Source organism: Rattus norvegicus, chromosome 15, assembly GCF_021556685.1.
Source record: "Rattus norvegicus strain SHRSP/BbbUtx chromosome 15, alternate assembly SHRSP_T2T, whole genome shotgun sequence".
In the NCBI taxonomy this organism is placed as follows: domain Eukaryota; kingdom Metazoa; phylum Chordata; class Mammalia; order Rodentia; family Muridae; genus Rattus; species Rattus norvegicus.
In genome coordinates this window covers 106,041,953-106,069,463 of record NC_141548.1, presented here as the reverse complement: position 1 = coordinate 106,069,463, position 27,511 = coordinate 106,041,953, and the positions used below count along the sequence as shown (strand labels likewise).

At 40.1% G+C, this 27,511-nt stretch overlaps 1 protein-coding gene across 7 annotated transcripts in view; it reads left to right on the top strand.

Annotated features, from left to right (window-relative positions):
- The window catches only part of Nalcn (sodium leak channel, non-selective), a 352,387-nt gene that overhangs the window by 296,564 nt on the left and 28,312 nt on the right, over positions 1–27,511 (top strand). For all 7 annotated transcript variants that reach the window (NM_001393695.1, NM_001393694.1, NM_001393693.1 and 4 more), the window contains 10 exon segments: positions 2,817–2,918; positions 3,339–3,408; positions 5,848–5,939; positions 6,028–6,150; positions 9,408–9,464; positions 9,957–10,077; positions 10,173–10,304; positions 11,130–11,297; positions 12,863–12,967; positions 25,066–25,172. In NM_001393695.1, coding sequence (NP_001380624.1) covers positions 2,817–2,918; positions 3,339–3,408; positions 5,848–5,939; positions 6,028–6,150; positions 9,408–9,464; positions 9,957–10,077; positions 10,173–10,304; positions 11,130–11,297; positions 12,863–12,967; positions 25,066–25,172 — 1,077 coding nt within the window.

Below are 27,511 nucleotides of genomic sequence, written 5' to 3'. Positions count from 1 at the left end.
GGTACTCGCCATGGGCCAGGGACCTAGACTAAATAGCATGATGGAAAGTAATTAAACATCCTTCATCCTTCTGCATCCAATTGACAGAAATGCCATTTTCCAATTATTACTGATTTCCAAAATAACAAGACCTTTTACATGTCCAACAAATGTGGCACAGTTTAAGTGTGAATCTGTTGTATAAGGAAATAGGCTAACTGGCATGCTTTCTGGCCTGTTTCTTTATCCAAGTGGTCTTGGAGCAAAAGTGCTATTCCTCATGTTGTTTTTCCATCCCTGGCTTCCTACTCCACCTTCTGTTCCAGAATCATCGCCTCCCATCAAATGGTCTTCCTATGCCTATTACTTTGACCTCTGTTCTTTTTGTAAAATGAAATTGGGGGTTTCTATGTGCTTTTGGATTTCTACAAAGAAATCATCTAATCTGTATCCTTACCTATTTCCTGTGAGACAATGCTGAAAGACAAATAGACTTTATAAGCCATAGAAGAGAATTCCCTGAAGAGTATTTTGATTTTTAGTTTCAATAGAATCCTGCCATTATATTTTGGTGGGAAAATATTCCTTTATAAAACTTCAAACACACTTACTGTAATATGCCCCAACCAATGCCTTTACTCAGATGTGTATTTTACAGTTTGATTAAAACAATATGAGCTCTCAGTTTTCAGCTAAGAAAGATTGTCTTTTACCTATAGTTTCTTAATTCAAATGCCGTAGTCATGCCCAATGAAAGAAATGTGATGTCAGAGCATTTAGTCAAACAATTTGCCCAACCACACAGTGATGATGGGAGTGGGGGGGTTAATTTTAATTTTATACAGGTGTAGAGGAGGCACCATTGGGGGAAACAACCAAAAGGAGAGTTAGGGGCAGCAATGCACAGACACTGGAGTGTTGACCTCTCAATTCTGGTTGGATGGTGGGAGAGGATAATGTGGGTCCTGTGAGCCTGGTTTCATTGTGCTCAGATTATGTGGGAGGAAGAGCCAGAGAGAAGGTGGCAGGAAGCTCTTCTCAGGGCACAGGAAGTCTCAGATGGAGATATTCCACTGAAGAACCAAAATCCAGTCAGCTTATTCTGGGTTCCAAAGGATCTCTTGACTTCACATGTTATAAGTTAAGCTGCTTGTTAATAAGGAACTCATAGTTACTGGGCACTTAATTCTTTCCTAGTAAATGCTACTGTGAACAACATAGAAGGAATTTGGTAAAGGAAAAAGCAAATATATGACTACTCTAACCCCTTTCAGCAAAGGTTTTCTCTTTGCAAGATGGAACTGAAAACCAACACGTATGTTCAATGTATGAATCATCCAGAGACCATAATTTCCACGTGTGATGAAACTCCAGCTTCTTTGAATACAATTGTCTTAATTCCTTAGAATCATAGAGAAAGACAAAAGACAAAAAGAAAATAAGGGACTGTCTTTCTTGTCACCCTGTGGTGGTTTGAATATGCTTGGCCAATGGGAAGTGCTACTATGTAGAGATGTGACCTTGTTGGAGTAAGTGTGGCCTATTCTCAAAATGCCTTTATGTTCTCTAGTCTGTTTTTTAAAAAATCTCATCCTAGATATTGAAGACTTTCCTAACTTTTGTTAACTTAACTGAACTTAGAAATATATATTGTATGTGTATTGTTGCATGTGCATTGAAGTTTGTGAGTATGTGGGTGAACATGTGTTTGCAGGTGCATGTACATATGTGTGTACATATACGTAAAAGATTCCATGCCTCTACCTTCTGAGACCTAGAACTAGAGTTCGGTTGCCATGCCAACTTGGCTGGCATTTACGTGGTTTCTAGGAGTCTGAGTTCCCGTCCTCATGTTTGAATAGCAATGGCTTTAACCACTGAGTCTTCTCCCAAGCCTCATCAAATTTGGGGATCATTGTGGAAGTGGAGGTAGAAAAGTATAACCACCGTAAATACTGGATGTCTTCAACAAAACACAGGGCCATGGCACATATGAACTTACAGCAGCTGGAAATGTATACACAAGACCTACACAAAGTGGGTAGTGGGGAGAATTTGGAAGAATAGGAGGAAAGGAGAAGGGAGCTGCTATTAGAATTAATTAATTAATGGAAAAATTTTGTATGAAAGCACACAAGCATATCATCTCATTAGTATGCAAAATTATTTTCACTTTTTAAAATGCTAAACTTTATGTATAGCCAAGGAGCATTTTAAAATACATCTCTTTATGATTTATTAGACCATTATAAGTTAAGAAAAAAACAGAAAGACCTACATAGTAGCAAGCCCAGCACGGAAGGCGAGGGCCTCATGAAGTCCTACCCCTAGCTGAGAACCTACTGGCAATTGATGGGTGCTGAGAGAAGGACAGTAAGCTTTGTTCAGAAATATGGACCCATAAAAGCTACCCATGCTCCAGTAGATAGCCCTACACCTATTTTACATATAGTCAGTACTAGGTGGATTCAAAAGCTTTTGAGGGTACATCATTCCAGGGTCCAGGTGGAAAGGAACAAAAACAAGCCTTCCTGGGGCAGCACATAGAGACCCCTGTGTTTAATTTTGAAATTATCATCATGACCAACCCTGCTGCTGACAGAATTCTTACAGAAAGCTTACCAAGAGCAAGGGGAAAGGGGTGCTTTCTGTTTATCTTCTAGCTCCTCTTGGTCTTTGTGTTTCTGACACAAAGCCTTGGGGTCATTTTCCTTTATTTGGTATTTTGCCTTATCATTGGTGTTTCCTTAAAATTAATAAGAGCCATGAGCAGTGATGTATTATTCATCCAGAATGCACAAACCATGCATTTATCTAGGGTTTCTTTCTTTTGCTAGAGCTTGCACTCGACAGCGCATGCTGAGCGGATCATTCGAGGGGCAGCCAGCAAAGGAGAGGTCGATCCTCAGCGTGCAGCATCACATCCGCCAGGAGCGCAGGTAAATACTCCAGGAAGATGAACTCCAAAGGCATCCAGGAAAGGACTTTACAAGAGTGTCTCAGTACAAAGCCTAGGCCTCTACCCTTGTTGGCAAGCAGACATGGTGAGGACCTGGGTTCCAGCTGCTGGTGGTAACAATAAAGAAATTCCCTACATGATTCAAAGATTTAAAAATCTTTACTTCAAAGATTCTTTCCTTGGTGATAGCCAAAGTCTCACTTTTAAGATCAGAAAGAACAAAAATCTGAAATCTTGTTAGATAGGATCAAAGATGCATGGATACACCATAAGCTTTTGATTTACAAGGAAGTGAGTAGCTTCTGATATATGAGGAAAATTAATCTTTTACTTGTGATTATTGATTGCAAATGAAAATTTTGTTTTAGATGTTTTGACAACTTGACTGTGGTTGTTCTAGGTCACTCAGACATGGATCCAACAGCCAGAGGATCAGCAGGGGCAAATCTCTTGAAACGTTAACTCAAGATGTGAGTTCTAAGCTATGCTTTGGATTTTAGAAACTCGATTATGAAATATATGTAAATGATTGCTTAGACAGTTCTCATACCTGAGTTTTTCTATCATCTTTACATGTGTTCCTAGAGTAGTGAATCAGGAAATTCAGAAAGCAAATTTCTTTGGTCAAGTACCAAAAATAGACCGTGAACTGCAAAAATATAGATATCCTATGCACAGAGCATGCCTCAATTAATAGAATAACACAAATTTTAGAGAACAACTGGCTTTGAGTTCCTGGCCCCAACTTTTAAATCTACAACATAACTGCTACACCTAAGATGCAGGGATCATTGCAGAAGAGGAGGCAGCAAGGTTGTAAAAGAGAGGACCGGAATGCCGGTTGTGTGATCCTGTCTTCTTTATTGGATAGGAAAACTGCACCAATGAAATCTCACCAATGAAGTAGCATAAACAAGACATGAGTACAATATCAACTGACATGCCAATGTGGATGGGAGAAATCTCACAAAGACCCACTCCTAGATGAAGAATCTGTAAGAACTGAATGACTTCTAAGAGACAGAAAGCCTCTCTTCTCTAGGGATGATCCCCCTAATTGTTCAATGCCAAGTTGTCAGCCCAAAAACCATAGACATATTCTCAACACTAAATGGGCTCTGTGGGTTGTATTTGTGTAATCTAGACTCTTATTCCATGTTTTTTTTTGTTTGTTTGAGTAGTGATTATTGATTCCTGGTTCTTGGAGTGGTTCAATAGAAATATACAGTCTACTTACTGAAGGAGCTGAAGAGCTTTTCAACCCCATAGGAAGAACAACAATATCAAACAACCAGACCCCCCCAAAGCTCCCAGGAACTAAACTACTAACCAAAGAGTACACCTGGGGAGACCCACGATTCCAGCAGATTATGTAGCAGAGGATTGCCTTTTCTGGCATCAGTGGGAGGGGAGGTCCTTGGTCCTGTGGAGGCTCGATAACCCAGCATAGGGGAATGTTAAGGCTCTGAGGCAGGAGTGGATAGGTTGGTGGGGAGCACCCTCATAGAAAAGCAGGGGAGAGGAGGAGGAGATAAAATTGAAAAATGAAAATAAAAAATATATTCCACTAAGAACATGGTTTATTGACTCCTGATTATTTTCTTTGAGTGGCCCACTATAAATGTACAGTCTACTTAAGCATCCAGAAGGAACATGTTTTGGACATGTGTGTTGCAAAGGGACTCATGTTGCTCGGGTTGATCTAAAACTCACTGTAACTGAGGATCACTTTGAACTTCTAAGCCTCTGGCACAATGTCCCACCATGTTGAATTTACACATTTCTGGGCCTTTTTGCATGCTAAGAAAGAACTCCACCAACTGAACCACACAGCCTCAATACCATAAATCCTCTAACATTCGTATTTATTCTAATTTTTAAAATCTTTCAATCACTGTTGTCATAATGTCAGCAGTATGGTAGGGTCTCAAACACCATGAAATTTCAATAAGTATATGCTAAACATTTTACAGTTGAGGGGGAAAATTCAGTTGTCAAGGTGCTCATGGCTATTAAACTATATGCAAATGAAACATTTTATATACAAAGGTTATAGCTATCATATGTTACAGTCTACATACAGTGTGCATATATAAATACAAATACTGATTTTAATTTAAAAGAAAAACAGTCTTTTAAGCCTTTAAAAGTCTTTCATTGTACATATACTTTTTTTTTATTAACTTGAGTATTTCTTATTTACATTTCGAATGTTATTCCCTTTCCCGGTTTCCGGGCAAACATCCCCCTAATCCCTCCCCCTCCCCTTCTTTATGGATGTTCCCCTCCCCCCTCCCCCCATTGCCACCCTCCCCCCAACAATCACGTTCACTGGGGGTTCAGTCTTAGCAGGACCAAGGGCTTCCCCTTCCACTGGTGATCTTCCTAGGATATTCATTGCTACCTATGAGGTCAGAGTCCAGGGTCAGTCCATGTATAGTCTTTTGGGTAGTGGCTTAGTCCCTGGAAGCTCTGGTTGCTTGGCATTGTTGTTCATATGGGGTCTCGAGCCCCTTCAAGCTCTTCCAGTTCTTTCTCTGATTCCTTCAACGGGAGTCCTGTTCTCAGTTCAGTGGTTTGCTGCTGGCATTCGCCTCTGTATTTGCTGTATTCTGGCTGTGTCTCTCAGGAGCGATCTACATCCGGCACTTCTTTGCTTCATCCATCTTGTCTAATTGGGTGGCTGTATATGTATGGGCCACATGTGGGGCAGTCTCTGAATGGGTGTTCCTTCTGTCTCTGTTTTAATCTTTGCCCTCTATTCCCTGCCAAGAGTATTCTTGTTCCCCTTTTTAAAGAAGGAGTGAAGCATTCACATTTTGATCATCCGTCTTGAGTTTCATGTGTCCTATGCATCTAGGGTAATTCAAGCATTTGGGCTAATAGCCACTTACACGTTTTATTTCTAGCATTCCAATACGGTGCGCTACAGAAATGCACAAAGAGAAGACAGTGAAATAAAGATGATCCAGGAGAAGAAGGAGCAAGCAGAGATGAAAAGGTACCTGTGTGACTGTGTGCAGTGGCTCTCACTTAGGAGTGGTTCTTTCCTTTGGCCTTTTTCTCATCCCATAAATGTCCCCTTGAAGGAAGGTGCAAGAAGAGGAGCTGCGAGAGAACCACCCATACTTTGACAAGCCTCTCTTCATCGTGGGTCGAGAACACAGGTTCAGAAACTTCTGCCGCGTGGTGGTTCGAGCACGCTTCAATGCGTAAGTACGGGCCGCTTAACCACACTCTGACCAGGTATTTGTCCTGAGTCCTGTGAACAGCAGGGAGTTTGTCACAGGAAGGAAAAAAGGACAGTGTAGTCTTAATGGGGTCACAAAGACAAACCATGGGCTAATTAATCATCCTGCTCCTCTTTTCTGTGCCTGACCAGGTGGAAAACAAAGGTTTCAAATGGGTAGCTCCCATTGATAAAGCATTTAACAGCTGCGTGTTAGTGCATGTTTGACAACTGTGGATGTCAGTGTTATTAAGTCTCATTTTTTCTTTGAAAGCTTTAAACAGAAGGAAAACAAATGACAGGGAGAAGGAAATTGTTCAAAGCTTCTGTCAGACTTGCACTTTCTGATGAAAAGATTTATTCTAGAACAAAGTGGAAAGAAAATGTTATCTATTCTTTGTATTAGTAGTTGTTATGAGAAGAAAATTCACTAGCCACTGTCTCTACCTAACAAGTATGGAGGAAATGGATAAGGACCTCTGGCTAGGATGGTGCATTTGTGCAGAACCTAAGCCAAGTACAGTCAATCAGCTGATAAAAGGATTTTGTCTAGTGTAACTTTAAGTGCCTGTCACAGATATTAAGAGTCTTTGGAATGGGACTGGGGCAGATAGCTCCCTTGATGAAGTTTTAGTAGCCTGAGGTTGTGAACCTAAATTTAATCTTCAGCATCATGTAAAAAGCTAAGCTTGATGGTGTGAGTGCTTGTACCACCAACACTAGGGTAGTAGAGATAGGCAGCTAGCTCCCTGGGCTTCACTGGCCATCAGTCTTAGACTAATTGGTGAGCCTCAGGTCCCAGTGAAAGGTTCAGTATCAAACTACAAGGTGGATGGCTCCCAAAGAATGACACCTGAAGTCCAACTTAGGCTTCCACCTGCATAAGTGGATCCATACAAGTGCAACACACACACACACACACACACACACACACACACACACACACACACAAATCATGGGGAAAATATAAAACTTTCTACACTTTCCTTATGTGTTTTTCTTTTCATGTACTCTCATTCAGGTACTTGAATGTTCTTTGTTAATAATTAATATCATATATTATCATTATCTGTTGAATACTCAAGAGTTTCTAAAAAACATCCATATGTTAGAATCATTTTTAAGGTTTATTTATTTTATGTATATAAATACACTGTTGCTCTTTTCAGACACAACAGTAGAGGGCATCAAATCCCATTACAGATAGTTGTGGTTATTGGGAATTGAACTCAGGACCACTGAAGAACAGTCAGTGCTCTTAACCTCTGAACCATCTCTCCAATCCCCATATGTTGGAATCCTAACATCCGGTGTCTCAAAAAAATGTGGTGATGTTTGAAGACAAGAAGTTTAAAGAGATAGCTAAATTAAAACAAGGTCCCCAAGTTGGTACTAATCTGGTATCTCACCTCTTTCTAAGAAGAGGAGTTTAGACACAAGCCCCCAAAACAGGAAGCCCCTGTGAAAACATGTAAAATAAGTACACTCTGCATTGCAAGTAGAGAGGTCTGGAGTGGATCCTGACCCCACGGGACTCAGGACACAATACTATTGACATCTCTGCCTTGGACCTCCAACCCCATAACCATGTCACAAAACAATCTTCCATGCTTACAGCATCTCGAAGTACAATTACAGCATCTTGATGAAACCAGTATGAACTGTCTGTCCCAACATCACAGGACTAAGGAGACCTTGAGACTGTGTGACACCATGTATACCTTCCTGTGATGATTAATATTGGTGGTCAACTTGGTGGGAATTTAGAGTCACCATGGAAACAAACCTCTGGGCATATATATCAGATGGCTTCTAGTTGGTAAAACTGAAGTAGGAAGATGCATTCTGTGCGTGGCATCATTTGTGGGATTAAGTCCCATGGAATAAAAAGGAAGAGGCAAACAGAGCATGTGCATTCATCACTCTCTGCTTCTTGACTGCAGGTGCAATGTGAGTCACCTCTGTGATGAATTATGCCTTTGAACTATGATCCAGAATGAGCCCTTCATTTCCTAAGTTGCTGTGGTCAGTTAGTCACTGCAGTGAGGAAGTAACTAACACATCTCCCCAACCAAGGAAGACATTTAGGCCTGTGGAGGTTGAAGGTTTTACCCAAGGACACCAGCTAGTATGTGACTGACTCTTTCCTGATCATTCAACTGTTCTCTGCTGTTCTAGAAAGGTCTTCACCGTTTAAAGTAGAGAACAATAATTGTAAAACTTCTCTGAGATTCAGCCAAACAAAGAAAGATGGTAGAAGTTGACCAATTCCTGTATTAGGGTTCCCTAGAGTCACAGACCGTATGGAATGCCTCTCTATATTGAGAGAATTTTTTGTGATGATTAATAGTCTGTAGCCCAACTACCCCAAAAATGCTCAGCTGTGAATAGGAAGTCCAAGAATCTAGTAGTTGCTCAGTTCCACAAAGCTAGTAGATAGAGTTCTACATCTTTATCTGAAAGCTGATAGCAGAATACTGACTTCCAGGCAGTTAGGATGAGGGTCTTAAAGCCCACACCCACAGTGATACACCTACTCCATCAAGACCACACCTTCTAATAGTGCCACTCCCTGGGCCAAGCATATGTAAACCAACACAATGGCCTAGTGGGGTTTTCATCTTGAATTACCCTGTTTCACTGCCTACATGTTAACATCTAATTACTAATTCTCCACTTCATTTGGTGTGGTGTAATTCTCCTTTTGCAGGAAACACAACTGAATGGACTGATGAAGACCTTGTTGTAATTGGGAACATACATACAAAGACTGCTGGAGCCTCAGTGACAACCTCTCTCAGGATCTCTAAAACTAAGCCTTAGGAATCCACCTCTCATGAAATGCCATATTACTTCTTCCACAGGTTCACAATAAAATGGAGAGTGAAGAACTCTCTTCAATTTATGGAGTATCTAACTAAATAATTATAAGGAACATCCTTAAACTAGCAACACATGCATCTTAAATTGGTATTTTAAACAAAAGCCAAGACTTAACGTTGTGATAAGTCATGCTAAAGATCCTTGAATGGAGTCTCCAATACAAAACCGAGAATTGGAGAATTCTTTTTATTGTTCTTTTATCCAGTGTTCTCTGCCTTCCACAGTAGTGGGCAGTTCCATACCTTATAATAGTCATTTTACAGAAGTTATAAAAAGGTCAGATGGAGAGATGCTTGTGACTACTAATATTCTTGTTGTGTTGGAGAATTTTATATACTGTTTTTTATTTTCTTACAGATCCAAAACAGACCCTGTCACGGGAGCTGTGAAAAATACAAAGTACCACCAACTTTAGTAAGCATGACAAGTTCTGTCTTCCCTGCGCATTTGAACTTCAAATACACTATTTTTTGCTTCATACAAATATAGAATTTTAGGTTCAGGAGTTGCTTCAGGGGGAAATGCAAACACAAGGGCCTGATTAAACCCAAGCCCCCACATTAAAAAGCCAAATATGGTCTCACGTGTTTATAGCTCTAGAATTGGAGGGATGATAAAGGTTCCTTGAGAGACTCAGGTTCAAGAAGACAAGGTGGAGGAATCTAAAGCCCACCTCAGACCTTTACATGTCTAGGCAGGAGTGCACATACCTCATACACAAATGCATATACAAGCATACAACACAAGCCTATATTACACTCAAAGAATATATAGATGAAATATACCATTGAACACTTGTTTTTAGAAACACCAGTTTTGTTGATAGAGTCACCAAAGCCATCACCCCTGGTCCTTGTAGACCTAGGTGGAGCAACTTCATTTCTCAGTATGCTTGTTCTTTGGCAGTGATTTGCTGGGACTTGTCACCTACCTGGACTGGGTCATGATCACTGTAACCATCTGCTCTTGCATTTCTATGATGTTCGAATCCCCCTTCCGGAGAGTCATGCATGCACCCACTTTACAGGTACTGTGGAGAAATCTTAGCTCCCAGCTCAATAGTAAAATACTGACCTGATTTGGCTATTTTGTCACAACCAAAGTTCCATTTGCCTTTTTCAGATCGCTGAATATGTGTTTGTGATATTCATGAGCATTGAGCTTAATCTGAAGATTATGGCAGATGGCTTGTTTTTCACTCCAACTGCTGTCATCAGGGACTTTGGTGGCGTCATGGACATATTTATCTATCTTGTAAGATTTTATTCTTTCCTAAATATAAAAAATGTGATGGTTTTCTGCATCCCCTGATACAAGAGTGAGATGTCTGAGTTTTAGTTGTCATAACTAAATTTTTTTGATAAATTATACTGATCTATTACATGTAAATAAATGGTTTGCACATGAAAGTATTACAATACCAATGGATATAGTAAAATAACTCATAATTTTATATGTGAATGAGACTCTATTAATAAATCTAAAGAGTCAAACTAGATTGCATCCTACAATTCTTATGGAAAAATTCTTATAATGCAAAATTGTATAAAGTAAGTCATGTTATTAATTATTGATCCCCTTGATATCAAGTTATTCTCAATTCTGGTTATCACTGATAGCCATTCGAGTGTTCTGTTCAAATAAATTAGGAAATTACAGGAAGGGACCCAGAAACTTCATAGATTCAATGTAGGAAAAAGGAGAATTACTTTGAGTGGCAGGTTGCATACTGATAACCGTCAATAAAATAGTAGTGCCCTTGACCAAAGGAGTCATGGTCATGGTATAAGAGTGGGTCAAAGTTCAGAGAGTAGTGAGATAAATCTCAAGGTGGAATGTGTGGGGATACAAAGGCATGGAATGGGTACCTACTACCTGGTACACCAGAGGCCAACCCTCTTCAGACATAGAATATACTCGTTGTTTGAGCTTAGCAGATGGTATATGCACTTATGAATGCCTGTTCCACATATAACTCATGGAACTTCTGCTGAATGGAAGGTCACAGCCTGTAAGCTGTCAAGAAATGTATATAGCAGATGAGATAGTATAAATTCCAGAGATGATTTCTTCATCTAGGTGAGCTTGATATTTCTTTGTTGGATGCCTCAAAATGTGCCTGCTGAGTCAGGAGCCCAGCTCCTGATGGTTCTTCGGTGCCTAAGACCTCTTCGGATATTCAAACTGGTGCCACAAATGAGGAAAGTTGTTCGAGAACTTTTCAGTGGTTTCAAGGAAATATTTTTGGTATGTGGAACTGTTGCCTGCTTCTTATTTGAGACAATCTAGTCCTGTCTTGTCATTCACTGGGGGATAAATTGAGGCTTGCAAAGCAAGGGCAAGTCTACATATTTTGTTCAATGCCAGAGGATTAGAAAGGAGACAGGAAAAATTCATTCAGAAAATTCACTCACTCTGATTTACTTTATTCTAAAGAACACCTGTATATACAATGCATGGCAAACCCAGAGAGTTAAGATACACTTTTTCATTCCATACTTGACCTCAATTTCTATTCTGGGATTTCTGTTCTCTATCTAAACATTAGAGATGAGATGACTCAATCCCATCTAATTCATGAATGAGATTGAGAATTAATGCTTTCGGTTTCTGTGCGTCCTGATGAGCATGGAGAATAGAATTTGTCCATCTTAGAACTATTAACAAAACAACATTTAGAAACACAGCATATAGGTATACCTTACTTTCAACAGCCTCAATAAGTAGCATGTAGCACTTAAAATGTGATTCAAGGGGAAACATGATCTTCAGATGGGCAAGTATCACATTATGATATGATGTGTTATGAACCAGACTGGAAATGAAACACAGTCAGAGGTTCATTGCACAGAGTCTATTTCAGAAAGTTCTTTGCTCCCCACTCCTAGAAGAGTTATCACAAAATTGTTTTGATTATGGATGATTCTTGTATGTGTGTGAGGAATAAGGAGTGAATAAGAGCTTATTGTCTAGAATGTTAGCTCAGCTGCAGTTTTAGTTGACATGAAAGCGTTGACATTTATGTTGTAATGTTGCCAGAAGTGCATAGTTGTTCTACTTTTGAAGATGTGTTTAAAAGTCCCTGTTGCCTTTGCACAAATCTGTGGCTTTTCACATGAATTTATGAGAAGGAAAAGACACTGTTACCACACCACGCAGTTCACTTACACAAGTCTTGACCACTGATAGGGTTTGGAAGAGAATCTCACTGTACCTTTCTCCCGAGGACGCCTCTGAACAGCTTCACACTACTTACAACATCTGGTTAGATTATCCATCCAGTTCAGCTATGTGGTTGCTGCAGATTTAACCTTTTACCTCTTTTCTCTGCTGAGACAAAGACAGTAGCCAGCAGAGGGAGCCCGAGACAATTAATAGATTAAATCATAGTGCATAGAGTGTTCCCCATTACAACTGTCCACACTCACAAGAAAACAAAGCCACTATCTCTCTAATTTATGATCAGTAAGTAAAGAAGTGACTCCATCTGGGACAAATGAAGTACAACTGAATAATTTTAACATTTTCTTTCTTTTGTTCTTCAAAAAGCACTAGAAAAATGCCTTATTTCATTCTCTTGCATGAAAGTTGTATACTTTTATTTTACATTTTTAAAACTTGTTGTTAGTTTTATCCTTTTGCCATTTCAAGATGAATGAATGACCCAGGGTAGAGAAGTTAGAAGATATTATTGAAAAATCAAACAAACAAGAATTTTAACAATAGGATCTAAATACATTTTTTTTAAATCACTCTTTAAACCAGTACTTAGCTTTCACCAAGAGATTTTCTTTTCCATCAATTTCTTTCAGGTCTCCATTCTGTTGCTGACACTAATGCTTGTTTTTGCAAGCTTTGGTGTTCAGCTCTTTGCCGGAAAGCTAGCCAAGTGCAATGACCCCAACATTATCAGAAGGGTAAGATCTTCCTAATTGTCTATCCCTTGGAATGCATGTATACCAGTAGCTACCAGGAAATTACAAACTCTAAGAAATTCTCCCCCAAAGTTCCTTTTAGCTAAAAGCACACAGTATGTTTCTTCCTGGTAGAAGGTCTCTAAGATTCTAAATACAAACTCAGAAGCTCCTCCTTCCTGTCCCAGAACCAATCACCACACCACCACTGAAAATGGGCCTCCCCACCCAGGATTTTTAAGGTGTTTACAGTTAAGGGCCTCAGAATATTCTCTTTAGTTGATATCTCCCCTCTGATCATGTAAGACTTGCTAGCAAACAATACTAAACCTACGCAAGATACTTAACCCTGTATCTCTGAGAAACCCACACTCCTTTTATACCCTTTTCATTCTTGGCATCCTCTCCAACAGAAAATCAGTGTTATATATTCATTAGTAACTATCAGAGGTTTTCCCTTTATGAGAGCCTACAAGATTCCCAACAAAGATCTGACCTTACATAAGATCACTGCAGCACTGTGTCCTCTTTCTTCAGACAGTGCCAGTAAGTGGAGATTAGCTGCAATGATCTTCTATCCTGGACACATTATATAATGGCATGCATGTATTACATTTTGGATAAGCTACACAGATCTTCTCCATATGACCAAAGTTGAGTTCCTTCTATCTGGTAAATCTACTCTTCACTAGGTCTTCACTTAGGTGCCAGATAAGACCTATTATAAAGGACTTTAATAAAGTGACCACATCACTTCAACCATATTCCTAAGGAAAGAGCACAGCCTTACCATTCATGAAGATGAGAAAATGTAGTTTCATGAGATCTAATAGAAGATAAAGATACATTGTTTGGTTAATGTTACTCAGCTATTAAAAACAATGACTTCACAAAATTCTTGGGTAAACAGATGGAACTAGAAAAAAATCAATCTTGAGTGAGGTAATCCAATTACATAAAAACACACACAGTATACACTCACTGATAAGTGGCTATTAGACCAAAAGCTCAGAATACCCAAGATACAATTCAGAGACCACATGAAGCTCAAGAAGAAGGAAGGCCAAAGTGTAGATATAGTCCTTCTTAGAAAGAGGAACAAAAATACTCACAGGAGGAAATATGGAGACAAAGTATGGAGCAGAGACTGAAGAAAAGGCCATCCAGAGACTGCCACACCTGAGGATCCATCCCATATACAGCCCCCGAACCCAGACACTACTGCAGATGTCAAGAAGTACATGCTGACAGGAGCCCGATATAGCTGTCTCCCAAGAGGCTCTGACAGAGCCTAACAAATACAGAGGCAGAAGCTCATAGCCAACCATTGAACTGAGAATGGGGTCCCCAATGGCGGAGTTAGAGAAAGGGTTGAAGGAGATGAAGGGGTTTGCAATCACATAAGAAGAAAAATAATATCAACCAACGAGGCTCTCAAGAGCTCCCAAGGACAAAACCACCATCTCAAGAGTACACAGGGATGGAGCTATGGCTCCAGCCACATAAGTAACAGAGGATGGCCTTGTTGGGCATCAATGGGAGGAGAGACCCTTGGTCTTGTCAAGGCTCTGTTTCCCAGTGTAGGGGAATGTCACAGTGTGCACGTGGGAGGGAATGGGTGTGGGGAGAGCACCCTCATTGAAGCAGGGGGAGATAGGTTATGGATGGGAAACTGAGAAGGGGGATAACATTTGAAATGGACATAAATAAAATATCCAATAAAGATGTAAAAAAAATAACCAAAGTCTTGCCCTGGCATAATATGTTATAAAGTATATTGATATAAGAAGAGGACTTAGATGTGTCAGGGAGATTGAGATATTCCTGAAACTTCCATGAACCTGTGAAGAGATTACAAGAAACAAAGGTCATAATCTACCATAACAGAAAATGAAGAAATGAATAAAGATCTGATACATTTGTCCACAGGCTTATGTAAGAATCAAGAGTTATTTTAGACTCACACTGAGCCCAAGACAGAAAGATAATAACAACATTTCAAGTTGAAGCTTCGTAGGATCCCTGGGTGACTCACCATATTAATGATGGCCTGAGAGCATCGTGATGTTCTATTATGTACTCACACCCAGCCCCAGTCCAAGCTGAGGTCTGATGACTCCTGGAGGGGTGGGGGTGGGATGGAGGGCACTCTGTGGAGGAGCAAACAGAAAAGATGCCTTTGTCATTTTGAAGGGAGCAGTGAGTTCTATGGGAGGCTGAAGCTTAAGGATACAATGTGCAGGGGCAACAACGTCCAGAGACAGAGAGAGAGAGAGAGAGAGAGAGAGAGAGAGAGAGAGAGAGAGAGAGAGAGGATGGAGGAGGAGGAAGTGGAGGAGGAGGAGGAGGAGGGAAGGAGGGAGGGAGGGGGATCTACACCAAGAGGGAAAGGCCTTCCCTAGCAGAGGAAGTAGAATGAAGAAGGATGTCAAACCTGCCCAGTGGTCACTGTAGGGAAGCAGGTCAAAACACAAACATGAGGCTTGAGATCAGGGCTGCCATATCTCAATCCCACAGTAGTAGATGCAAGAGCTTGGTCTACTTGGTTCTTCCTTCTGTTTCCTCCTCTAGAACACTTCTCACAGAAAATAATATATTAGGAAGAAAAAACTGGCTTTCTTATGCAAAGTGTCTATACCTGTCTCAGGTAGTAGACTTCCTTTCCCTTCCGCATTGATGAAATTAAAAAATAAGTTTGGAAGAGAAATCAAGCACTTCTCAGTACTCACAGAGTACACAGTGCTGTTACTCAGACTGGTTTTGTTACCCATATAGTATGAATAAGTAAAACAAGTACAGAGTGATTAAATAATTCATGGAAGATATAGCATAAGAGATGCAAAATGCACACACATACACACACACACACACACACACACACACACACACACACACACACACACACACGTGCACATGCACATGCCTATTCACCCTAGGGAACTAATGACAGACCATAGTTATGATTGCACCAGTGTCCAACTTGGCGAATCAGTGAGGTTTTATCAGGGTCACTAACAGGAGTATGGGTGAGGAGTTACTTTCAAGGAACAGAAATTACTAAAAAGCAGTTATATCACCACAAAGCCCACCTCAACAAAACCTCTAGAAAACCACAACTCTGGAGCTCTCAGCACAGTTTCAGGCAGTTCAATAGTGTGAGAAATTTCAGCTAAATCTTACTCTGCAGCTGAGATACTCAGTCTCCTCCCATCACAACTTACTCCTTTGAGTGCTGCAGGGGAGGGTCCTTGGACAGCATTCCAAGTTTGTGTTCTTCTTTTGTTTATCTCTTGAGCCTCATGGGACTCCTTCTCCCCCCTCTTCAAGTTAGTGGAGAAATCTGCCATGCAACAGGCCACCCATGTGCTATGTAGGAAAACTGATTCACCTCAAGGCATCCTGAACCCACATGCTGTGCTTTTAGCTAGGCTACCAGGATGACTTGTATGATGAAAGGTGGGCTCAGAAAGACAAAACTGGAAGGGGCAGTAAGGCCAAATGCATTGTGGGGCCTTTATATAATATACTACAATACAGCCCTTAAAAATAATGATGTAGATGAATAGATAAGACTATGAAAAGATAACTTCTGTATATTTTTAGCTGAAAAGAATGAAAAGATAAAAAAAACTGTATGACCCCATGTATGCATAGGAAAAAGACTAGAATATACAGCAGAAACTCAACTGTGTGTTTCTCTGGGGAATTACAGGTAAATTTTCCTTCCCATTACTTTTCATATTTTTGTTACTTGGGTCAAAAGTAGCACTTTTTATTTCAAAGGATTTCGCTGATTATCTAGAAAGAAGTAATCTTGTCATTAGCTAAACTGAGATAAGAATAAGGTGTGAGGGGCTGGGGAAACAGCTTGGTTAGTAAAGTGCTTGCCACATGAAATGAGTACCTGGGTTCAAACCCTAACTCCCATTTAGAAGCTAGGCACAGGAATCCTGCACTGATAATCCCAGAGGAGGGGAGACAGAGATAGGAAAAGACCTAGAGCTTTCTGGCCAGACAGAGGAGCCTACTTGCTTATTTCCATGTTCTGTTACAGACCATATCTCAAAAAAAAATAAGAAGAAAAATTATTGAGGACACCAGATGTCACCCTCTGGTCTCTACGTACAGACAAATATGGACACACACAAACAAAAGAGACGTGGTCCATGAGGGAGAAGGAAAACTAAGACAATTTCTAGGTTACTATATAGAAATGATAGAATGCTAGAACGCTAACCCATGAACAGAAATGGAGAACCACGAAAAGGTGTATTTTACAGTTGAACAATGATCAAAAATTTTACTAAACTCAGGTTTGGGCTCAAAAAATAACCCTAGTCAAAAAATAATCAAAGGAAGAATGGATAGAAAATGAATCAAAACACACACACACACACACACATTTTTCCCTTTATAAACTCTTTTAACAGCTTCTTTATTGAGACATAGTTCAAATGCTGCATAATTCACCCTATTACAGTGTGCTACTGAATAGCTTTTTTTTTTTTTTATTAACTTGAGTATTTCTTATATACATTTCGAGTGTTATTCCCTTTCCCGGTTTCCGGGCAAACATCCCCCTCCCCCCTCCCCTTCCTTATGGGTGTTCCCCTCCCAACCCTCCCACCATTGCCGCCCTCCCCCCATAGACTAGTTCACTGGGGGTTCAGTCTTAGCAGGACCCAGGGCTTCCCCTTCCACTGGGGCTCTTACTAGGATATTCATTGCTACCTATGGGGTCAGAGTCCAGGGTCAGTCCATGTATAGTCTTTAGGTAGTGGCTTAGTCCCTGGAAGCTCTGGTTGCTTGGCATTGTTGTACTTTTGGGGTCTCGAGCCCCTTCAAGCTCTTCCAGTTCTTTCTCTGATTCCTTCAATAGGGGACCTATTCTCAGTTCAGTGGTTTGCTGCTGGCATTCGCCTCTGTATTTGCTGTATTCTGGCTGTGTCTCTCAGGAGCGATCTACATCCAGCTCCTGTCGGTCTGCACTTCTTTGCTTCATCCATCTAGTCCAATTGGGTGGCTGTATATGTATGGGCCAAATGTGGGACAGGCTCTGAATGGGTGTTCCTTCAGTCTCTGTTTTAATCTTTGCCTCTCCCTTCCCTGCCAAGGGTATTCTTTTTCCTCATTTAAAGAAGGAGTGAAGCATTCACATTTTGATCATCCTTCTTGAGTTTCGTTTGTTCTAGGGATCTAGGGTAATTCAAGCATTTGGGCTAATAGCCACATATCAATGAGTGCATACCATGTATGTCTTTCTGTGATTGGGTTAGTTCACTCAGGATGATATTTTCCAGTTCCAACCATTTGCCTACGAATTTCATAAACTCGTTGTTTTTGATAGCTGAGTAATATTCCATTGTGTAGATGTACCACATTTTCTGTATCCATTCCTCTGTTGAAGGGCATCTGGGTTCTTTCCAGCTTCTGGCTATTATAAATAAGGCTGCGATGAACATAGTGGAGCACGTGTCTCTTTTATATGTTGAGGCATCTTTTGGGTATATGCCCAAGAGAGGTATAGCTGGATCCTCAGGCAGTTCAATGTCCAATTTTCTGAGGAACCTCCAGACTGATTTCCAGAATGGTTTTACCAGTCTGCAATCCCACCAACAATGGAGGAGTGTTCCTCTTTCTCCACATCCTCGCCAGCATCTGCTGTCACCTGAGTTTTTGATCTTAGCCAATCGCACTGGTGTGAGGTGAAATCTCAGGGTTGTTTTGATTTGCATTTCCCTTATGACTAAAGATGTTGAACATTTCTTTAGGTGTTTCTCAGCCATTCGGCATTCCTCAGCTGTGAATTCTTTGTTTAGCTCTGAACCCCATTTTTTAATAGGGTTGTTTGTTTCCCTGCGGTCTAACTTCTTGAGTTCTTTGTATATTTTGGATATAAGGCCTCTATCTGTTGTAGGGTTGGTAAAAATCTTTTCCCAATCTGTTGGTTGCCGTTTTGTCCTAACCACAGTGTCCTTTGCCTTACAGAAGCTTTGCAGTTTTATGAGATCCCATTTGTCAATTCTTGATCTTAGAGCATAAGCCATTGGTGTTTTGTTCAGGAAATTTTTTCCAGTGCCCATGTGTTCCAGATGCTTCCCTAGTTTTTCTTCTATTAGTTTGAGTGTGTCTGGTTTGATGTGGAGGTCCTTGATCCACTTGGACTTAAGCTTTGTACAGGGTGATAAGCATGGATCGATCTGCATTCTTCTACATGTTGCCCTCCAGTTGAACCAGCACCATTTGCTGAAAATGCTATCTTTTTTCCAATGGATGGTTTTGGCTCCTTTGTCAAAAATCAAGTGACCATAGGTGTGTGGGTTCATTTCTGGGTCTTCAATTCTATTCCATTGGTCTATCTGTCTGTCTCTGTACCAATACCATGCAGTTTTTATCACTATTGCTCTGTAATACTGCTTGAGTTCAGGGATAGTGATTCCCCCTGAAGTCCTTTTATTGTTGAGGATAGCTTTAGCTATCCTGGGTTTTTTGTTATTCCAGATGAATTTGCAAATTGTTCTGTCTAACTCTTTGAAGAATTGAATTGGTATTTTGATGGGGATTGCATTGAATCTGTAGATTGCTTTTGGTAAAATGGCCATTTTTACTATATTGATCCTGCCAATCCATGAGCATGGGAGATCTTTCCATCTTCTGAGGTCTTCTTCAATTTCTTTCTTCAGTGTCTTGAAGTTTTTATTGTACAGATCTTTTACTTGCTTGGTTAAAGTCACACCGAGGTACTTTATATTATTTGGGTCTATTATGAAGGGTGTCGTTTCCCTAATTTCTTTCTCGGCTTGTTTCTCTTTTGTATAGAGGAAGGCAACTGATTTATTTGAGTTAATTTTATACCCAGCCACTTTGCTGAAGTTGTTTATCAGCTTTAGTAGTTCTCTGGTGGAACTTTTGGGATCACTTAAATATACTATCATATCATCTGCAAATAGTGATATTTTGACCTCTTCTTTTCCGATCTGTATCCCTTTGATCTCCTTTTGTTGTCTGATTGCTCTGGCTAGAACTTCAAGAACTATATTGAATAAGTAGGGAGAGAGTGGGCAGCCTTGTCTAGTCCCTGATTTTAGTGGGATTGCTTCAAGTTTCTCTCCATTTAGTTTAATGTTAGCAACTGGTTTGCTGTATATGGCTTTTACTATGTTTAGGTATGGGCCTTGAATTCCTATTCTTTCCAGGACTTTTATCATGAAGGGGTGTTGAATTTTGTCAAATGCTTTCTCAGCATCTAATGAAATGATCATGTGGTTCTGTTCTTTCAGTTTGTTTATATAATGGATCACGTTGATGGTTTTCCGTATATTAAACCATCCCTGCATGCCTGGGATGAAGCCTACTTGATCATGGTGGATGATTGTTTTGATGTGCTCTTGAATTCGGTTTGCCAGAATTTTATTGAGTATTTTTGCGTCGATATTCATAAGGGAAATTGGTCTGAAGTTCTCTTTCTTTGTTGTGTCTTTGTGTGGTTTAGGTATAAGAGTAATTGTAGCTTCGTAGAAGGAATTCGGTAGGGCTCCATCTGTTTCAATTTTGTGGAATAGTTTGGATAATATTGGTATGAGGTCTTCTATGAAGGTTTGATAGAATTCTGCACTAAACCCATCTGGACCTGGGCTCTTTTTGGTTGGGAGACCTTTAATGACTGCTTCTATTTCCTTAGGAGTTATGGGGTTGTTTAACTGGTTTATCTGTTCCTGATTTAACTTTGATACCTGGTATCTGTCTAGGAAATTGTCCATTTCCTGAAGATTTTCAAATTTTGTTGAATATAGGTTTTTATAGTAAGATCTGATGATTTTTTGAATTTCCTCTGAATCTGTAGTTATGTCTCCCTTTTCATTTCTGATTTTGTTAATTTGGACGCACTCTCTGTGTCCTCTCGTTAGTCTGGCTAAGGGTTTATCTATCTTGTTGATTTTCTCAAAGAACCAACTTTTGGTCCTGTTGATTCTTTCTATGGTCCTTTTTGTTTCTACTTGGTTGATTTCAGCTCTGAGTTTGATTATTTCCTGCCTTCTACTCCTCCTGGGTGTATTTGCTTCTTTTTGTTCTAGAGCTTTTAGGTGTGCTGTCAAGCTGCTGACATATGCTCTTTCCTGTTTCTTTCTGCAGGCACTCAGCGCTATGAGTTTTCCTCTTAGCATAGCTTTCATTGTGTCCCATAAGTTTGAGTATGTTGTATCTTCATTTTCATTAAATTCTAAAAAGTTTTTAATTTCTTTCTTTATTTCTTCCTTGACCAGGTTATCATTGAGTAGAGCATTGTTCAATTTCCACGTATATGTGGGCATTCTTCCCTTATTGTTATTGAAGACCAGTTTTAGGCCGTGGTGGTCCGATAGCACGCATGGGATTATTTCTATCTTTTTGTACCTGTTGAGGCCCGTTTTTTGACCAATTATATGGTCAATTTTGGAGAAAGTACCATGAGGAGCTGAGAAGAAGGTATATCCTTTTGCTTTAGGATAGAATGTTCTATAAATATCCGTTAAGTCCATTTGGCTCATGACTTCTCTTAGTCTGTCGACATCACTGTTTAATTTCTGTTTCCATGATCTGTCCATTGATGAGAGTGGGGTGTTAAAATCTCCCACTATTATTGTGTGAGGTGCAATGTGTGTTTTGAGCTTTAGTAAGGTTTCTTTTACGTATGTAGGTGCCCTTGTATTTGGGGCATAGATATTTAGGATTGAGAGTTCATCTTGGTGGATTTTTCCTTTGATGAATATGAAGTGTCCTTCCTTATCTTTTTTGATGACTTTTAGTTGGAAATTGATTTTATTTGATATTAGAATGGCTACTCCAGCTTGCTTCTTCTGACCATTTGCTTGGAAAGTTGTTTTCCAGCCTTTCACTCTGAGGTAGTGTCTGTCTTTGTCTCTGAGGTGTGTTTCCTGTAGGCAGCAGAATGCAGGGTCCTCGTTGCGTATCCAGTTTGTTAATCTATGTCTTTTTATTGGGGAGTTGAGGCCATTGATATTGAGAGATATTAAGGAATAGTGATTATTGTTTCCCTTTATATTCATATTTGGATGTGAGGTTATGTTTGTGTGCTTTCATTCTCTTTGTTTTGTTGCCAAGACGATTAGTTTCTTGCTTCTTCTAGGGTATAGCTTGCCTCCTTATGTTGGGCTTTACCATTTATTATCCTTTGTAGTGCTGGATTTGTAGAAAGATATTGTGTAAATTTGGTTTTGTCATGGAATATCTTGGTTTCTCCATCAATGTTAATTGAGAGTTTTGCTGGATACAGTAACCTGGGCTGGCATTTGTGTTCTCTTAGGGTCTGTATGACATCAGTCCAGGATCTTCTGGCCTTCATAGTTTCTGGCGAGAAGTCTGGTGTGATTCTGATAGGTCTCCCTTTATATGTTACTTGACCTTTTTCCCTTACTGCTTTTAATATTCTTTCTTTATTTTGTGCGTTTGGTGTTTTGACAATTATGTGACGGGAGGTGTTTCTTTTCTGGTCCAATCTATTTGGAGTTCTGTAGGCTTCTTGTATGCCTATGGGTATCTCTTTTTTTAGGTTAGGGAAGTTTTCTTCTATGATTTTGTTGAAGATATTTACTGGTCCTTTGAGCTGGGAGTCTTCACTCTCTTCTATACCTATTATCCTTAGGTTTGATCTTCTCATTGAGTCCTGGATTTCCTGTATGTTTTGGACCAGTAGCTTTTTCCGCTTTACATTATCTTTGACAGTTGAGTCAATGATTTCTATGGAATCTTCTGCTCCTGAGATTCTCTCGTCCATCTCTTGTATTCTGTTGGTGAAGCTTGTATCTACAGCTCCTTGTCTCTTCTTTTGGTTTTCTATATCCAGGGTTGTTTCCATGTGTTCTTTCTTGATTGCTTCTATTTCCATTTTTAATTCCTTCATCTGTTTGATTGTGTTTTCCTGGAATTCTTTCAGGGATTTTTGCCATTCCTCTCTGTAGGCTTCTACTTGTTTATTAATGATTTCCTGTGTTTCCCTAAGTGTGTTCATGTCTTTCTTGAAGTCCTCCAGCATCATGATCAAATATGATTTTGAAACTAGATCTTGCTTTTCTGGTGTGTTTGGATATTCCATGTTTGTTTTGGTGGGAGAATTGGGCTCCGATGATGGCATGCAGTCTTGGTTTCTGTTGCTTGGGTTCCTGCGCTTGCCTCTCGCCATCAGATTATCTCTAGTGTTACTTTGTTCTGCTATTTCTGACAGTGGGTAGACTGACCTATAAGCCTGTGTGTCAGGAGTGCTGTAGACCTGTTTTCCTCTCTTTCAGTCAGTTATGGGGACAGTGTGTTCTGCTTTCGGGCGTGTAGTTTTTCCTCTCTACAGGTCTTCAGCTGTTCCTGTGGGCCTGTGTCTTGAGTTCACCAGGCAGCTTTCTTGCAGCAGAAAATTTGGTCTTACCTGTGGTCCCGAGGCTCAGGTTCGCTCTTGGGGTGCTGCCCAGGGGCTCTCTGCAGCGGCAGCAACCAGGAAGACCTGTGCCGCCCCTTCCGGGAGCTTCAGTTCACCAGGGTTCCAGATGGTCTTTGGCTTTTTCCTCTGGCGTCCGAGATGTGTGTGCAGGGAGCAGTCTCTTCTGGTTTCCCAGGCTTGTCTGCCTCTCTGAAGGTTTAGCTCTCCCTCCCAAGGGATTTGGGTGCAGAGAACTGTTTATCCGGTCTGTTTCTTTCAGGATCCGGCGGTGTCTCAGGCGCAGAAGTCCTCCCGCTCCTGGGCCCTCCCCCACGGGAACCCAGAGGCCTTATACAGTTTCCTCTTGGGCCAGGGATGTGGGCAGGGGTGAGCAGTGTTGGTGGTCTCTTCCGCTCTGCAGCCTCAGGAGTGCCCACCTGACCAGGCGGTTGGGTCTCTCTCTCACCGGGTCTGGGAGCAGAGAGCTGCTGCGGGCCGGGATCCGCGGGTGTGGGCTACTGAATAGCTTTTAACATGTTCGGAGCTCTACACCAGAGAGTGTGGTCACTTTGGTAGCATTATAGAAAGACTCCCTGTCCGTGCTCATCCCTTCACCCCAAGCTCCACCTCCAGTCTCACTGGCTACTATTTACCCAATAGTATCCTGTTCTAGACCTTCATGTGAAAGGACTCATATAATATCTGTGTTTACAGTGGTCATCTTTGTATATAATATATTGGTACTTCATCCCTTGCTATGGATAGTCTACTGTGCAAATGAATGCACCATAATTTGCTTTTATATATCCAACGATGGGCATTTTCACATTTTCACTTCTAGCTTCTGGCTATGTGAACATCACCAGTATAGACATCCATGTAGCAGATTTTCTTTTCTTTCTATAAACATATTTTCTGGGTCATATAGTATAGTTTGTCTCCTATGGCCATAACGAAACACTTGACGCTGAACTTTTTTTTAAGAGGAAGGGTTTACTTAACAACAGATATGGGACCTACGAGTCCCCTAAGCTACATTTGTTTAACCTTCCGTCAGGGCCCTCTTGACTAAATATATGATAGCAGATGACATAGTGAGCGTGTGAGTAAGAGAGACATCAGAGAGTCTGGGAAAGTGCTGTGCTTGTTTATGATGATGTGTTGTTTGTGCTGTTAGAACTAGATGTCAGGAATTAGCTAGCATGTACATTTGTGAAAACAGCATCCCCTCATTGATCTAACTACCTAATATCAGCTCTTTAGGATCCTCTTTTTTTTTCTCACTGTACACTGGGAACTACCGAAACCATGTCCAAAGCATAGCATGCACAGGTCTGTTCAGTCACTGAAGGGAAAGGCCAGATCATTCCCAACAGAAGCTGAAGTACACTGATTATTCCTACCCTTCAGTGTGTATGTTTCAAGAGTCTTATTGGCATTTGCTTTTCTAACTTTCACTGTAGAGTTCTAAGTGACTATGAATGAATACTTCACAGTGGGTTTGAGATGAGATGAGCTTATGTTAATGAGCATCTTTCTTGGTCACTTCTCTGACTTCTTTACACATTGTCAGCATCAGCTTTCACCCCCTCAAAGCCTCCATTAAGATACATGAATAAGAAATGAATTCTGTCTTTTCTCTGAGTTTACTTTCTGACCAGGTCTTCCTATTCCTTTCTTTTTCCTACTTTAGGAAGACTGTAACGGCATCTTCAGAATTAATGTAAGTGTGTCCAAGAACTTAAATTTAAAACTAAGACCTGGAGAGAAAAAACCTGGATTTTGGGTGCCCCGTGTTTGGTAAGCTTGTCAGAAATATACCCTAAAGAATGCTACACTTATTCATATTGATTTAAAGCAGCATAATTTGGTGTGAGACTAAACTAATTCTGTTTAAAATATTAAGTTAATTTAAATAATACAGAAAAAAGAATTGGGTAATAGCATTTTCTGAACCAAGCAGTACATTGAAACTCATGTTTCTTCGTGAAATTAATGAAATAATACTTTTTAAAAATGAATTAAAGTACATATCTGGATTCAAATAATTTTAATTACTTGATTAAAGGTATTAATAAGCTTCGAAAAGAAAACTCTCCAATCACATTGAAGCTGAAGTCATTCTGAGCTTGTGTCTTTAAGAGGGGTCAATGTCTACTAAGAACTCTAAATCATAAAGCTACTTCATTACAAAACCCATGGACACTGATGGATCTCCACTGCAGTAATACTAGAGATGAATAGTCAGTAGCATAGTTGATTAGACCCATTTCTTAAAATCAATTTTTCTGGGAAATGAATTTTTATAGTATTTCCAACCCAAGGTGTGACCTGCTCTGTACCTTCTTTATTACCTGTTGATTAATGATTATGAATAAAATTTTCTGCTTCATTGATAAACTCAGTATTCTATCGACTTCACTTGACCTTTTGACTACCTTTGTAAATTTTCTTTTTACCTCTTAGGCTAATAAGTGAGCCACAGAAACCCTGTTTTTGTCATAAGTAGCTTTCTTTTCTATTCATCAAAACTTTTTCAAAGGAATAACATTTCACCCAGATATAGCCCTGACTCATTTTTTATCTTGCTTTGCCATTTCTCTAATATAAAATTCACTTTTATGCACAATTCAATATGATTGCTATTGGGTTTTTTTTAACATCCAACAACTGTGGAAAACAGTTAATTTAGGATGTAGGGCTTGAGCATGGAGAAGAGGGATTTAACTCATAGGGAAAACCTTATCCCAATACCCACTTACAAAAGTGAACTAATTTACATTAAAATGAAAATTTGAAGAGGCATAAAAGGTTTATTTTGGTGAGACGAAAATTCATTATACCATAAATACCTTATTTATACCAAGACATCAAATGGGATTTTTTTTCTCTCCTGTTGTTTTGGGATTTGGGCTAAAGCCTCAAAGCTGATCTTAACTCTTAAGACAGCAACTCTTCCAGAGCTTACTAAGACCTCATCGCCCTCCATCACTCTGCTCACACAAGCATAACATCTTAAGAGTAAATGAGTCAGGAGGAGAATGCTATGGCACCCCCACTTCTCACTATGGAGGAAGACCAAGGTGTTCCTTATCCAAGTTAAATAAGGCCTATAGGTAGGGCCCTTAGGATTAGAGCTTGAAAAAGCAGTGAGAGGCTCCACGGCAAAGCTGCCCTTCCACACCTTGCAAAGCAGACTATCTCATTTACATAAAAGATGATGTGGTCCTTGCTTAGAGCCACCTGGTCTGGACCATCTTGTATGGAACTCTGGTACAAAGGGCTGTGTGCTGGGTGGAGGAAGGTTCCATTGAAGGAAGCCCTGGTGTGTTTCTCCGGTACAGGATCTGAGACTCACCACAGAAATGATGCAACTGAGCATTCTTGTTTCAAAATGCAGGGTACTAAGAGGAAATTTGAAATATAAAAAGGCCAGTTGATCAGTTGATAAACACTATTGAAAAGCTAACAGTCTCAAGAGGAGAAACCATCCAACACCATTGAGGGTTGTTCATACAGGGAAATACCAAGGTTTGTCAAAGGCAGAAAGAGAAGAAAATTGTGGGAAAGGCTATATGATGATTTCCCTCTTCCAAGGAAAGTAGGTATGGGCCAAGTGAAAAGTGGAGATACCATAGCACTCGCCCCTTCATTCATTTACTCTCAGGATGCTAATTCTTGTGTGAGCAAAGTGATAGATCATGATAAGGTGTTTAGATAGGACAAACTGATGATGATTCCACAAGGCTCTGGAACATAGAGGCTATCCCTAATGTTCCTTTACTGACATTAAGGTGACTGGGATGTGAAGTCTAGGTCAAATGCTTTGAAAACCACGTCCCCATGAGAAAGGTTCCAAACTTATAACAAAGTGATCAAAAAGCCTTGTAGCTTCTCAAGATGTTAGGATGAGAGCCAGAGCTCCCTGGAAGACAGTGAGTTGAGACAAACAAACATGTCCTGAGTTGTGCAGTGTTTCATTCAACTTGTCCATAAAACCTACTATATATGACTTTTTAAATGAACTTTAGTTTTAAATATAATATTACATTATTACTGGGGATGTCAAATTCAACAACATTTTTGGACCCCAAGCAAATGTAAGTGTGTCACTTGGACATCATTACACACAGGTTTTT